Below are 16,009 nucleotides of genomic sequence, written 5' to 3'. Positions count from 1 at the left end.
ATTCGAAATGGCCGCGTTTCGCGTAAAAATGGATGCGAGTTTGAGGTACTTCATAGATCTAGTGACTTTATCGATGGAAAAGCGGAAAGCGAAAAAGCAGCAGCCAATCAGAACTTTAGCTAGTATATTGGATTTACACTGGATTCGACATGCGACGTTCTGCAACCAATCAGAAAACAGGATTTTACTTCATTGGCTTAATTTCTACCGAGGATTTAAATTGGATCAGAATGTAAGAACCAAACTACAGTCGAGTATTCCCCTGTTACAGTCGCACGCGATGAACATCGCGCAAGATATCAATCATGAAACTTTACTTGGGACCTTTTCTTGGAATGGAAAGTGAAAAATAAAAAATTTCTCCATTAATTTCAATGATAAAAATTTTCATTTTTCACTTTCCTAGGGATAAAGTTTCATGATTGATACCTTGGTGTGCCGGAGGCATTAAAGTCACTAGATTAACAAAGTACCGCAAAGTGCCGCCATTTGGTGCTCCATGACACGATTATTGAAAACTTTAGTCTCTTTCGCTGCGGTTTTTGCAATTTTCAACACAGCAATCGGGCATTTTCTATAATATTGGAATCAAATTCTTCTTCTTCCAGACCCCTGTATGAATTTTCGATTTTTTAACAGAATCAGGTTAGAACGCCAATAGCACTTCGATGCCATTTTGGCTCCAAATGCTAATTTAGTGAATTTTCTCATCTTGGTACTTTGTTAATTTAGTTAGATTTTAGGAAGCATAATGTCCTCTGACATGCAGATGTAAACCATATAGCAAGGTTCACTTTTCTGAGGATGTGTACGTTCACTTTTCAAAGCTGCAAATGATAAATTGATATTTAGTTTGTATAATTGTGCTACACAATTAAACTGTGGAAATATTTATCAGAAATATTTATCAGAAATATTTATCTTTGCAATCTTACATGCGCGTGATGTTTATTTCGCTTAAAAATATTAACATTAAGATTATATTATACCCTTTTTTTTACATATGTGCTAATATTTACATTTCAAATAATAATAAATTTCCCAGTAAACGAGAATGGATTGAAACGAATTAAAAGATCTTTGATAATATCGATAATTTTTTAAGATAGAACATTAACCCACGATCGATAAAAATGTTTGGTGACTTATCCAATTATTGGTAATTACAAATTATCAACATCTGGCATCGATATCATATCGTATGAACAGCATTTATTTTTCGGGAATGTCGCGATCATCGTATGACTTGTCAAGAGTGCGAATGTCAACGAAAACAAAGCTGGGAAAAATGTGTCGTAGTAATGCGACGTTTATCGTGTTCTCGTTATTACTGATATTCTTCTGCGACACGACGTCATCAGAATGCGTGCAGGAAGCACCTTGCATTTGCTCGTTGCCGGATGGCTATTATTACAATTTGACCGCCCTTGCTGACGCAAAGTTGGTAGATTAATTATTAACCTCCATCCAGTCTTCGGCTTCTTTTTGTTTTTATGTCTTATGATATGTTCATTATCTAATTCTTATAAAAAAAGAAAATAAAATAGTACTAATTATTCACCCTCTTGCATGGAAAAAATTTGACATAATTGATTAAATAAGCAATGAACAAAATGTTTTAATCCTTTTAGTCTTTGTGTTTCATTATTTTAGAATTTTAGTATTTATTTAATTTCTTTCTTATTTTTACAGATACAACAAATTTGATATTTTTATATCTTTGCTATTTAATAGCGTTTTTCACTAAAACTTAAAAATTAGTGAAAAACGCTATTAAACATTACAATTAAGTACAAGTCGGTTTATTTATTTTCAGTATGAATAATTTAATTCTTTTAACATTGTGGGATTTTCATGACAACAAAGAAAAAAATATGTAATTAAAAGAATATGTAGTTAAATTATTTATTAACATAAAATATATAAATTGATTTGTATTCAATTGCACTCTTTGTTGCATTAGTTTTCTCAGAGAAAAGTGCTATAAGGATTTAAACATGTATTTATTGTATTCTTAATATTTTTAATATATAATGTTTGTTTAAAGTATATCCAATATTTATAAAACAGTGCAGTATATAGAATATTAATCAATTAATTAATTTTCAGATCATTTTCAACTAAAAATAATGATAATTATACAGTCTACTTTCATCCATGCACAAATGTAAATATGACGATAGAGAACAAGGCAAATTGCTCTACGGAAAATGTATCAGTAAGATTTAAAGCAGTTTTGATCAATTTAAAAAATGCATTATTTCATTATTTGCATTATGTATTTATGTTTTTATGATATCTCTCAAATAAATATCATGTTCTTGTAGCTATGTATATACAATAATGTCAATAAAACAGTATTAACTACTGGGACAGTAAAAGAAACAAGAATGAAATTATCAGATAATGACAAATTTCCAATTTTTGAAATATACCATAATGATATTAAAATTATAATAAACATTGTATGTTATATGGGAGACAAAGAAACGAATTTTATACTTGATTCTATTAGCGCTAAAATATATGTAAGTATGAAAATAACAATAATATTGTCTATTATTATGATGATATGTATAAGTTAAGTAATTGCTAATAATATTTGCAGTATTTTAAGCTAGTTTCGTCATACGGATGTAAATTACAACGAGAAATGGGATTATCTATGGGTTCCCTTTTAGTTATTCTGTTCTTTGTCAGTGTTGGCGTGTATTTCATTGGTGGTATCATAGTGTTGAAAGCATTGAGAGGAGCTACAGGCTGGGAGATGGTGCCTAATCATGAATTTTGGTGCAAACTTCCTTCGCTAGTCAGAGTAAGTGACCGCGATACTTCTAATAAGATGATTACTTGATCAACTGTACTTGATCAAGAATATTATTGTTCCGTCTTTTTGTAGGATGGCGTCATCTTTGCTTTCAATTGTTGTCGAGCGGACAGTTACGAGAGAATATAATACGTTTTTGTTAAACTGATCCGATTTCATATTTATTAAGCGCCCAAACTTTATCGCAATTTAGTGTATTATAAATAGTCCATTTGTATTCCAAATATTTTTCCGTCTCTATTTCTGTTTGTATTACTTTAAGATTTTGTATATTTAACTTTTAATAGATTTCATAATAGTTAAGAATATCCATAATGTAAATTTGATAAATTGTTTGCATTCAGTTTACTTATATTTTACATTCAACTTTGATATTTCTATTGTTTTTGATATTTGTTCATGTTAAACAACACAGTGTATATACATTGAAAGATGTGATATCTCATTACACAATGTCACCAATATTATTTTTTTATGAGATAGACATTTGAATTTAATTTGATGCGTAATCAATTTATTTATGTACAATTATTGCAAATTGTATAATTAACATCTGAAGATCGAATTATATACCAGAGAACTCATTGGTCTCTCCGAACATTGGATGTTCTTGTTTCAAAGTACATCTATATTGAAAAAATGATGGTAAAAGCGATTATTTAAGATAATATTAATGATGTATGTTTGTAGGATCATATTTTGACTGCAAGGGCCTAGACGTTAAAATCGGATATTTCTATGAATATGCTATTTTTCTTCATAAATATATTTTTTATAGAATTTTTACTAACATTAGTGAATCTATTGAAGATCAACTTTTTTTACACTTAGAGTAGAGTTCTTGTTCTCTCTTTTATACAAGCAATTATTCGTTTGTATATAGATACGCTTAGACCCTTGTCAGTAATGACACAGAAACGGTGATTTGATAAAATGTGATGTTTTATTAATAAAATCTCTAATAATATAAAAATATAAATACCTCTATAGATACATTTTATATACTTTTTTTTTACATTTCTACATGTGTATATAAAAAGTATAACTTATTTGCTAACGATTAATATGTTATTTATGATGAAACTAGAGCATGTCACACCTATATTTTTTTATATATAATTTGTTTCTTAAAAGAAAACTAAATACTTGTAATATGTATTAGAAATATTTATCTAGCTTTTCTTATTCATCTACTTTGATAATCAGATAATAAATAATGATATATTATGTAAATGAAGTTTACATAATTAAAAAGACACGTATTTCTAGAGTAAGCTCCTCCACAAGAACTACCCGCATTTTTTAGCAATTGAACAATATAATGAATTCTTCAAAATTCGAGCATTCCCGTCTTTTGTCAAGGATCACTTGTCAGTATGTCTCTCTTGGAAGCACGCAATTGCGCTCAAAAGCTCTCAATTTCGTCCACTTGAATTGAGATCTGCTGATCGGTGTGAATGATGACCCAGCTGCCATTGGCATTCAAATTGTGAATGTTGATGTTTTTCGACGAGAAAACGTTTACGATACTGGCGAGATCCTGTATTCGATTTGCCCGATATAAACAAATGTAATCCCTGAGCACGATGCCATTGCTAAAAACTGCGTCGTCCAAAGCGAGCAACAGCGATTGATTGTCACGCACAGTTCCTGTAATTACACAATGACATCACTATAATGTAATGTTCAATTGAAGATGATTCAGAATATATGTACTTCGTTCTATTTGATAATATTGATAGATATTACTATGTAAAACAATGCGCAATAAAAAACTGTTAAAAATTTCGAAAAATTTCATTGGAATTCTAGACAGCTCTTCAAGAAACTTAATTAAAAATTTGAAATTTTTAAATGATAGTGACAAAAATAAAAAGAATTCTAGCAATATACGTCTCAGTTGTCGAATGCAAATATTTTCAATTTCTATAGTTTAAAAAATTCTGTTTTTGATCTTAATTCTAATCTTTATTAATCGCCTTCTGATAGTAGATTGTTAACTTCACAGATTCCTAGAATTAAAATCTTTTTCACAATATTAAATTATAGTATTACCTTTGATGATATGTTCTCCAACTTTCACGATGACCGCTTTATGGTCACCTTCGACGTGGCCCTCTTGCAATTCTACGCCAATATCTTGCGCCAAAGTGGGCGCATTAACTAGATTTAAGCCATTCTTTGTCTGACCGGTTAATATGCCGACCAGAACGGCTGTGTGTATGAATTTTTTGTCCTGCATGGCGTTTCCCACGGTGCGGCTGTGAATTACTGTATTTAGTTTGCTCTTAAGGAAGCGACCGGCTAATTGACCCAATTTCTTTGATAATTCGATCCAAGGTTCGTTCTCGGCCGTCATAGCGGCAGATAAGATCGGGGCATTTACGATACCGGTGACGGCGTATTCTGTTGATTTGCCAGATAAAGCCAAGAATTGTTGCGCAATTTCTACTGCTACTCGTTGCTGAGCTTCCTCCGTGCTGGCACCTATAATCGAATAACCATTAATTCCATTGTTTTTATAATGAGGCGTTTAAAATTGAAAAAAAGATATGGAAGAGGATATCGTTCATTTGCTACAATTAATGCTAAAAACAAAAATAGTTTTCCAGAAAATAAATTTAAAAATTTAAATTGTAAAAATTATGTATTTTAATTTTGGTGTAATAACTAATGATTGCAGGAATGAAGTATTAATTAGCATGTATCATCAATTATTACATCATAATGTCTTTTGAGACATACATGTTTAAAAGATATCTAAAAATCCTAGACAATGTATTGTCTAAGTTAATTATGCTCTTTCGTTCTACATGCAATTAAAAACTCAACTTTCGAATCATGGCGCTGTAGTAAATAAGCAACATGTTAAGTAATAAGTTATATTATTATAATATTTAAACAGGTTGATGAAATATGAAGGATGAGATTAACGTCGAAATGATATAATTAAAAAGTTATCGTTTTAATTTAATAATATTTGCGACATATATAAATTACGTAAACGTATGATATGTACATACCGAGATGAGGTGTCGCAATAACTTTTGGATGTTTGATGAGTTCTAAAGTGATTATATTCTTCGGCGGTTCCTCCACGAAGACGTCCAAAGCCGCTCCGCCACAATGACCAGATTTTAATGAATTCAAAAGAGCCTCCTCATCAATAATGCCACCACGTGCAACATTAACAATGTACACTCCTTTCTTGCATTTTGCCAAAGTTGTTGAGTTGATTAAATCTACAAACATGTACGATTAAGGATACATGCATTCTTTTATACTATTTTATAAATATAAGGTATGATTCTACACGATTACTTTTTACCACATTCACAGTAATTCTTTTCGAAATAAAGAATTATTAAGATCTCTTATATAACAAGTGTAGATTTCAATTGACATTTTTTTTATAGTCTTTAATTAATAATAACTTTATAACTTATACGTATGTATATATTAGTATTAATTAAAATTATTATATATTATTATATATTAATTTACAATTGCAGTTATAAAATTATTATGAATTAAAATTACTTTATCAGTTATTATTAATTTAAAAATATAAGTTGCATAATATAAAAAATATCTTCTATCAATTAATAATAATTTTTAATAACTTTTTTAATAAATCGGCATGAAAGATATTATGTTGTTCTTTTACGATTAAATTCTCTTCGCGATAAAGTTTCTGAGTATTTTAAAAAAGAGATGAACTTCTTTTCAGGTAGAAAAAGTGTTTTGAATCGATTCTATCGATTCGGCTAAAAAATTCGCAACTTTGTATAACTTCTTTCGGTTCGACAATCTTCAAATTAATAGATTCAGCTCGAACGATTTGTACTTCTGGTTTCAGGCATGAGCGGTGTGTGTACGGTGATATAGTCGGCGATGGGCCATATTTTCTCCGTGTTGAGATTTCTGATGCCGAGCTGGGCGGCGATCTCGTCCGTCAAAAACGGATCATAGGCAACGATATTCATGCCGAAGCTCTGCATTCTGTGAGCCACCTCGCGGCCTATGCGACCTATCCCGAGGATCGCGAGGGTCTTGCCGGACAGCTCGTATCCAGAATATAATTTCCGGTCCCATCGACCTTCTTTCAGCGACTGTGCAGCTTGCGCGACATTGCGTGCGAGCGCGGAGATCAGGGCGCATGTTAACTCGCAAGCGCTAATGCTATTGCCTCCCGGAGTGCTGCAATTATTAAAAACGATAAAATCACGTGATATATTGTAATTGTTATTTGTAGGCTTTGTCACGAAATCATTGTGATATTTTAATCGCTTATTTTTTGTGCTACCATAAATCTGATCTCAATTACAGAGATAAAGATATAATTCAAGATTAATTTAATTAAATAATTCTCGTTAATTAACCGATTTAATAAAAAAATTCTATTTTACTTTTTGATGAGCAAATCTGTACCAGCAAACTTGTTATATCACAAATTATTGGAAAACTGTTCTGAAAGTCTTTCAGACGAGAAAAAAAGTAGCTTCGATTGAGAGGCAGAGTTTTAAACCGCAGCTCTTCTCAAATAGATTTTTATTTTTTTTTTCGGCAAAACGGCAAATGAAAGTTTTACGTTTAAGATTGATGTACACTTGAGAAGAGCTATTATCAACTAAATTGTCTTCTAATAAGAAATCTATTCTACTACCTAATTTCATTATAAAAAAAAATTTTTATAGATAAAAGTATGAGATCGCACACGTACTTTAATACAATCGCTCCTTTACGTGTGGCAGCTTGAAGATCAATGTTGTCGACGCCAGTACCAGCTCGTCCAACAACGCGAAGATTTGGGCAAGCAGCAAAAATATCTGCCGTAACTTTGGTCTCGGATCGGACGATAAGAGCATCATGATTCTGTTGAATAAAAAGAGAATATACATTTTCATTTTCTGTTCAAGAAAAATTGAAAAATATGAGTTTAAATTTTATTTAGAAAAGCAAAAAGCGATAAATTCGGGATTATTGCAGTTTAGAAACGTACATATATTTACTTTTGTTATGTTATGTTTTTTCAAACGCGAAAACAAATTTTGAAATTTATTTAAGCCATTTAATTCGAGTTAAAATTGCCGATTATTTAATGATATTAGTGGCAAAAATACAGCAAGTCCCCACATTGTAATAAAAAATTATTTCGTATTATTTTTAATAAATATTCATATCAAGAATTTATATTATTAGATTGTATATGAGTTTCAAATCGATCAAAATGCAATAAGCTTCCACGTAACAATAAAAAATCACTTTGCATATTTTTTAATACAGAAAGCATTTATATAAATATCAAGAATCTATAATATTAGGTCTCGATTTTCAAGTCGATGAAATTTATTCATGCTTTTCAATGTATCATGAAAGTAAAATTAGATCTTATCGAATTGCCCCGGATCTTTCTGGTTTTCTTTAAAAAGTATATATTCCAAATTTGTATTTTTCTATTTTTACATCAAATGCGATAAGTGAAAAGAGATACGTAGACGTGAATTATATCTGTGATTCTATGATTAGGAAATATGATTCAGCTCATTGCTTATGGAGACTACTGTTTGTGAACTTGTGGAAACTGGTTACTAAACTTGCGCAAAGGGGAAATGTATTCCATGCCTAATCAGCTCAGGCTTTAATAATAATTATCCATGTAAAAATGGAGATAAGGATAACATGTGGTCGCATAGGCGTCTATCGATATTATTTTCAATTGGTGCACATTTATATAGAATAATCACTGCCGAAAACAACATTATGTAATATATGCTGAACACGTTTAAACATATTTCCTGCACCGATTAATATTTGCGGAGAGAGAGATATTTTTTATATTTATTATATTTTATATATATTTTATATTTTTTATATTTATGTTTATAAATAAAGGAATAATCTTTCTTTAATTCTTGTTTTTTTGCGAGAAAAAGATTCAAACAAATACAAAAGAAATAAAAATAACAAAAAAAATTTTGCTCCAATTAAATTCTCCAATTAAAAATTCACAGCTTCACAAATTAAATCTCTCTTCTATATGACAATTCTTTCCAATTGATCCAATTGATTTTTTCGTACAGAATTTCCATCTTCTCTCTTTGATCATTATAAACAGAAGTGCATTTAGAAAATTTTCTTTTCCTGTTATTTCAATCTACTCGCTCTTTACTTCAAATTTTCTTTTCCCATCTACGTTGTGTATACCTATTTTGAGAGAGATTTATAAAATCTCCAATTTTGGTCCGACTCGGATTATCAGCTATATAGTTCTTAGTGCGTAATTTCTTTTTATTTTCTAGCTTACGTTACACCGAATATATTCCGCAACACAGGTGCAGTTTGAGATGCTTTTTATTTTGCACTTGGATTTTACACTTTCTGTGAAAATGAAACGGGAAAAGGTAGAAAAAAGAAATTGAGTGTAGAAGGAACGCGAGAATACCTGATAGATCTATTGAGAAATACGAATGGCGAAGGGATAGAACTCTATGTATAGGCGCCTATGTGTACACCCATGCCATGTATGCAACACATGCAGACAAAACCGGTGATACAACGATTCCTTACAGTTAATCGGTATGCGCACCAGCCGAGCTAACTGGATATAACCGGATCGCTGGCTCGAACACGAGTAATTAATAGGAAAAAAAAACAAACAGAGATAAGAAACCAAGAGACGGAGAAAGATGGAGAAGGTAGAGAAAAAGAGACCAAGATACGTCCCACATGCTACTTGCATTTGCATACTACTTTGCTTGTATAAAACGGTTGCATTAGATTGAAAACGTTCTGCCTTAAGATGGATTGCGAATACACGGAAAGAATGATTTTGCTGAAGTATTAAAAAATTTAGCTATAAATACGAATTTGAAAATAATTTTATTTCATCATCTAAATATAGTTATGTAGAACGTTTTTTTTAAACTTGATAGAATGTTAAATCTTCTCAGCAGCATTGTTTTTAAGCGTTCTATAATTATTCTGATGATCCAAAATTATTTTTAACATCTAGTTAAATTTTTAAATACTTTTATTTCAAAACTTTTATTGTAATTAGATTTACTCTTTAAAATAACCAAAATAAGATATAGATATTAAATATAATTATTAATATTCTTTTATTTACGCGTACGTTTAAAAGAAAGTAATTTTGAGAATTTTATTTATTTTTTTGTTTACACAGAGAAGCATGAGATAACCATATTAATTTGTTGAAGAAACAGAATTCATTCTTATGTAAGTTTAATCGGCTTATCGACAATCGGGTGCGCTTAAAAAAATGAAAAAAATATTTGCAGATAGCACTTGATTGGTAGAATCGACTTAGCGTGTGAATGAAAACGAATAGTCTATCTATCTATAATAAAACATATTTTGATTTTTAGTCACAAACACTTCTACATTTTCTTCTGTGTAGAAATATATATATATATATTTAATAATATTAATGTGATTTTATAAAAATAAACAATGAAAAAAAAGAGTAAATAGCCACAAGATCTATCTAGCGAAAGTCATTTGTTTAAACTTATTTCATTTATTTTGTTAACGAGTTATTTTAAATAAATAACTTTCGCTATGTAGATCCTTGTGGCTATTTACTTTTTTTTTCACTGTTTAAATATATTATATTATTATATATATTTGTGTGTCTGTTATCTAATAATAAAAAAAAAAGGAAAATTTATCTAACTCAAATACATATATATATATAGTCAGGAAACTTTGTCCAAATTGTGCACTGAGAAAAATGATTGGATTAATTGGAATTCTTAAAAATAGATGAACAAATCAGAAATTTCTGGTTAATATTAGAATTCTACCTGATACCGAAATTCTGATTGATATAATCACAAATCACTATCTTTTAGTTTGTTCATTTTTTTTCATTGTGCTTTATATCAAGAATTTTTTTAAACTGTTTTCCGAATGTTAAAAATAATTCGCATTATGGCATTGGTAGTTTTACAATTGATTATCCAAATATAAATACAAACTATCAGTACTGTTATGTGTGTGTGTCAAATCACAATTTTTAACATTCGGACATTCAACCGACAGACAATATTTTTTAAACAAATATTCAAATAAATATTTATTTGAGAAACATTTATAAAATATTAAAAACACTTTTACAAAACATTATTGGTTGTTACTAGTTTGAAGAAATGATGGAAAAATTTGTTTCGTAACTGAATACATATACAAATTGTTGCAAAATATTTCTGTTACTTATCGGAGGTTGCTTCTTCCAATTTTCTTAGAATTTTAGAATAATTGCATTTTTCCCACACGATTTCTCGACCCGGGAGGTTCTATTGTCATAACTGTGTTTATCTTCCGCATGAATTCAGTGTAATCTAATGTTATCGATGCCTTCTCATCTGACACGTGATTTTTCGCTCGATAGATCGTATATTGGTAACAACCTTGATTTCAATTACCAATAACTCGAAGAAAAACAAATTGCGCGATCTTTTGGAGGTTAAATCGCTGTTTACAATTTTATTCACAACGTTAGATACATTATGAATCGATATTTAATGAAATGAAAAATACAATAGATGCTTATAGCAATTATACTTTATTGCATTCTGATTCCATTGCTTCTCGGGAAAAAATATTTTATATCCAATTGTATCAAATTATATAAAATTATGTATATTTTTATATAATTTTATAATTATACGTAATATTACGTAATTTTATAATTATACGTAAAACATTTTTTCTCCGATTATTATTAATATTTACTGCTTATCATTCTATCTTACTGAAATAAATTAGACTTAAACTTAGTTTTATAAGCTTAGAGGTGCACTTAAAGAAAGTTATGAGAAGATCGATTCTTTAAATGAAAATGATCAATGTTGCCTCAATTAAAATTTAGAACAGTCTTTAAGAATTTAGAACTGCATTGTGGAATTTTTAGAGAACGGGAGTAGAGATTCGAAGTAGCCTCTTAAGTAAATTTCTTTTCAAGTTTCCGACTTTAAATTACGTTCTCTTTCTCCACGAAAGACGGAGCTCTCCGTTTTTACAGTCCCCGACGTCGGATATCGAGCGGAATTTATAACTTTGCAAGATGAACTCCCATCGCGATTCGCTTTGGCTCAATAAAGCACGGAAATTGCTCGCTAGCTCACGCAGTTTTACAGCATTAAAATCCACTCACCTGCAGCTCCTTGATCAGCTCATCCTTCGGTAGCTTGTATTTCGTCGTAACTGGAATATCGTGCTTGGCGAGCAGCGCTCCACAAGACTCGTCCACGGGATCGCTTATGAGAACGCTCCTGAAGTTGATCGACATGTTATCTTTGAACAAACGGAGCCCTTGAACACCTTATTTATTTGAACAGAGAGAAATTGCTGATCTCTCGCGTGCGCGATTTAGCGATGTTTCAGTCGAACATTTCCGCACGGATATAAATCGTACTATTAAATTGCTATTTTTAGATAATTGCTAGTAAATGACTATATTTTCTAGAGTTTTTATACACAACCGTCGGGTTTTAAATTAAAAAGATGGCTTATGGTTGGCGAAAATTCGTAATGGATCGGCAAGTACTCACTTATAATAGAGTCAACAATTTAGCAAAAATATTCTTTGATTCTTATCAGATTTAAATAATATCGATATCAATAATAATAAATAATTACGGGCTGTGTTTTATTTATTAGGTTGAATATATCATAAGTAGTTGGAGCAATATTTACGCGCGAATCTCGATAATTAATCAGATCTTTAAACATTTGTAATAGATTATCAGAAATATATAATATAAATGATATAAATATATGATATAAATATGATATAAATATATGATATAAAATAGAAAATCGTGTCTCTTTAAATGTTGTACCACACGATTATTTAATCTAATCTTTTAAGAATTTATTCATTTATTTATTGTTATTTATTGTATCGCGGAAGTTCACCTCTTATAAAGTTTTTGTTTTTACTGCGGTTCCATACAACGATATTGTTTAAAAATAAATGTAAATTTGCAACAGTGTATAATAAATAATTTAGATTTCAATTAATAAGATTAAATGTTGATCTTTAATATGTACGGTCGAAATAAAAGAATGATGTCTTCTGTAATTAAAAATAAACGTAGATATCGATAATAAAGTAAATATTTATTTTTTATGGAAATTTAGTGTTTTAACTCAATTAATTTTTAAATAAAATATTAAGAATATAGTTTTTACATTTTCATTTTCCAAGTTTTAACACTTAATAAATAAATAATAAAAAATTTTTTTATATAAAAATCCTATAAAAATCTCTTAAATAAAAACAACGAATAATCTTTATTATTTATTTTAAAGACTTGACTTAATAAGAAATTCTTTTTTATAATTTATATTAAAAATTAATTAGTAGAATCCCGGTAATTCTGTTAACAGAAGTTATAAAATATTTAAATTTTACAAGAAACAATCCTGCATTTAATTTATATCAGTTGTACAATCGGTATTTTTCACTTCAAAAATAGATATTTGTATACTTTGATTTTTAAATAAAAATGTTTATGCATTTTGATCAGATATGTGGAAAACAGTATTACGGAGATTGTAAAGTATAATTAACTGCAATTAAAAGTTCCGGTTTCGTTATGCAATATCGAGCTGATAAAGTATTATTCGACAAAAATAACTTGAAATTGCTGATATATTCGCTCAGGAATTACCGACATTCATTGTTGCAAAAATAGGATGTTATTAGTCAGTGAAAGTTACATAAGCGAAGTATACATACTTATTTCCATCTTGTGATTAGCAAAAAACCAGAAATTCTTTATCTATCTGTCAACATTTTAATCAAAATGTTTGTGTTAAATATTAATCTAAATGATTTTGGAGCTTGTCAGACGTTATGAAATTAATGTTGCGAAATTTTAAAGCCTGTCTTTCAGAACTTTGCATACAGTTTTATTGTAAAAATTGTTTGGCGATGATGATTGCAAAATACAAATTCAAGAAATAATGAAGTTTTACTTAAAATCATCACGTGAAAAATTCATCTCGAAAATTGTATTAAAATATAGTTTAAATAATTACCAAGTTTTTCGGATGTCTCGCGAATTTTTATTCTACGTTGCAACATAGAATTGCAACGTACTACGCCTATGTACGACGGCGACGACAGATGGAAACCCGGGCTCAGCAACAAGTGTCAGATTTTCTCAGAGCGGAAATGGTGTCTGATGTCAATTTTCTGGGCGCGGCATGATCGACGAGACCAAATTTAAATTTGTGGGACCTACCTTTTCGGTGTCTTTCCTCTTGCTTGTAGAAGAATTCGCAATACGTCACGGCTCTTGAACGTGGAAAAGAGAGAAATTTGGAAGTCTCGTGACTGATATCAATGCGTGTATGGTGATCCACTCGTAAACTGACTCGTTGTACTGTCATTTATCTTCTTATAGTGGCATCCCCACTCTCGGACGGATCGAGTGAAGTGTCTCGAGTGAATTGTTGATGGGACTGACTCTCCCTGTTCTCGGCAGTTCGCTCGTCTGGTGAAAACTGCTCGGTCTGTATGCATTCATCACGAGTCACCTTGCTCAAATAGGCATTTTCAGAATGCATCTAGATAATTTGTATCTATTTGTGATTTTTTGACTTGATTAGTCCCGCATTTTAGTCGTAAATTTTCCCCCGTAAATTTACTTTAGTTATAAATTTTCAACAATATTCAGCAGTTTAGAATTTCCGATATTTCGAATGTAATGGAATATCGTGCAGAATATCATTATTATCGGCTGTTTTCGCTTCAGATATTTCGAAATAGATGGAAATTGAAGTAGAATAAGATAAATTGAAATTAAAAAGTGAAATGAATTGGAAGAAAACGGAAATGACACAAATAAAGAAATTGAAATGAAAAGTGGAATGGCGTTTTGCGACGATAATGTAATTAGGTGATCGAAGCGTTATGTACAATTAATTTTGTACAGAGTATGTATCATGTATATGAAAGAATTGAGAAATAAAAGAGATAACTTTATTATTTATTAATATATGTATCAAGAAGTGAGAACTAAGAATTAAAAGGAATTTACATATTATTATTTATTTTATTATTTTATACACTATAATACTTTTTATTGTTTTATATTAAATATTATTGAGAATATCAATTTAAAATAGCTATTAGTTTAATTTATTTGAACCTGAAATAATAATTTACAATGATGTAAAATGTGATTAAGAAAATAATTAAAATTTTAGATAATTATTTATATGTTCTTAATTTTATTAATTTTGAAAGTATTTAATTAACACAATGCAATAGATCAGAAAATTTAAAAATTATTCATATCACTTTTCATTTTCCAAGACATCTTCCTGGAAAGTTGAGAGGTCTCACGTTCGAATCCTGGCTGAGATAATATTTTCCGCAATTATTTTCTTTCTGTCTATTCTAATTTAGGAGAATTATTAGCGTTTCAGAATGATTGTGTGATTGAAACCGAAAGTTTTTCGGCTCTCTTAATCACATCTGAAATAAATTAATTTAATATAAGAATATATAATGAATTATTTGAAAATCTAACGGTCTTTGACTGTTATTAGCTTTCTTTATCGAATTTGATTTTTTCATTTTTGTTATGAAATACTTTATCATTGACAAGTACTGATAACATTTATTTTGATATCCAAAAATTATATTTAAAAAAAACGTGAAGAATCGTGACATTAATATATTTTCTCCTTTCTTAATATATTTTCTAATGAGTTACATAAAAATAATCTTCACTTTGAAATGTAATTTTACTATATAATTATATTTTTTTGTTCTAAAAATAGAATTAATAGAGTGCATGGTGATTCATTTTTAAATATTTATAATTTTCAATGATTACAAATTTCTTTTTAGTTCGTACATTTCTTCAATTTCATTATAATTTTAAAGATAAACAAAAGTAAATTTAAGTTTCCTTTGTTGCTATCTGATACATAATTTAATTATACTTTTTCTGTTTAAAAGAGTCGAGTCAGATTCTTTTAAGTTAGAAGTTAAAACACGGAATTTTCTGAATACGAAAAATTAAAATCTCTTCTCTCATTCTGTTATTTATTTTTTACAGACATTGAATTATATCAATATTGTGATATTATTTCATTCTTTTTAACAAATTTTTTTTTTTATTGATATTTGCAACATCA

At 29.4% G+C, this 16,009-nt stretch overlaps 2 protein-coding genes across 2 annotated transcripts; one reads left to right on the top strand and one right to left on the bottom strand.

Annotated features, from left to right (window-relative positions):
* Window positions 1-1,221: 1,221 nt before the first annotated feature.
* On the top strand, window positions 1,222-3,085 carry LOC108684821 (cation-dependent mannose-6-phosphate receptor-like). Its single transcript, XM_018189316.1, has 5 exons — window positions 1,222-1,440; window positions 2,110-2,218; window positions 2,328-2,528; window positions 2,609-2,815; window positions 2,900-3,085. The coding sequence occupies exons 1-5, from the start codon at window positions 1,226-1,228 to the stop codon at window positions 2,954-2,956; spliced, it is 789 nt and encodes a 262-aa protein (XP_018044805.1). The 5' UTR covers window positions 1,222-1,225; the 3' UTR covers window positions 2,957-3,085.
* A 666-nt stretch (window positions 3,086-3,751) lies between these two features.
* On the bottom strand, window positions 3,752-14,376 carry LOC108684847 (hydroxypyruvate reductase). The gene is made up of 7 exons (XM_018189376.1): window positions 14,104-14,376; window positions 12,006-12,145; window positions 7,551-7,702; window positions 6,675-7,027; window positions 5,851-6,069; window positions 4,883-5,314; window positions 3,752-4,477 (listed from the first exon to the last, which is right to left on the bottom strand). Exons 1-7 carry the CDS (start codon window positions 14,249-14,251, stop codon window positions 4,233-4,235), a joined length of 1,689 nt encoding a protein of 562 aa, XP_018044865.1. The 5' UTR covers window positions 14,252-14,376; the 3' UTR covers window positions 3,752-4,232.
* Between the last annotated feature and the right edge of the window lie 1,633 nt (window positions 14,377-16,009).

Source organism: Atta colombica, unplaced genomic scaffold (genome assembly GCF_001594045.1).
Source record: "Atta colombica isolate Treedump-2 unplaced genomic scaffold, Acol1.0 scaffold140, whole genome shotgun sequence".
Taxonomy (NCBI): domain Eukaryota; kingdom Metazoa; phylum Arthropoda; class Insecta; order Hymenoptera; family Formicidae; genus Atta; species Atta colombica.
Note: the sequence above shows the minus strand (reverse complement) of the source record. Positions and strands in the feature narration are given on the sequence as shown.

Excerpts from the sequence above, each read along its gene's own strand:
- LOC108684821 (XM_018189316.1), top strand. The coding sequence starts at position 1,226 with ATGTCGCGATCATCGTATGACTTGTCAAGAGTGCGAATGTCAACGAAA. Across the intron at positions 1,441-2,109 it reads ACCGCCCTTGCTGACGCAAA|ATCATTTTCAACTAAAAATA; the intron begins GTTGGTAGATTA and ends ATTAATTTTCAG. Across the intron at positions 2,219-2,327 it reads GCTCTACGGAAAATGTATCA|CTATGTATATACAATAATGT; the intron begins GTAAGATTTAAA and ends ATGTTCTTGTAG.
- LOC108684847 (XM_018189376.1), bottom strand. The coding sequence starts at position 14,251 with ATGACAGTACAACGAGTCAGTTTACGAGTGGATCACCATACACGCATT. Across the intron at positions 12,146-14,103 it reads AGAGGAAAGACACCGAAAAG|ATAACATGTCGATCAACTTC; the intron begins GTAGGTCCCACA and ends GTTTGTTCAAAG. Across the intron at positions 5,315-5,850 it reads TATTGCGACACCTCATCTCG|GTGCCAGCACGGAGGAAGCT; the intron begins GTATGTACATAT and ends ATTCGATTATAG.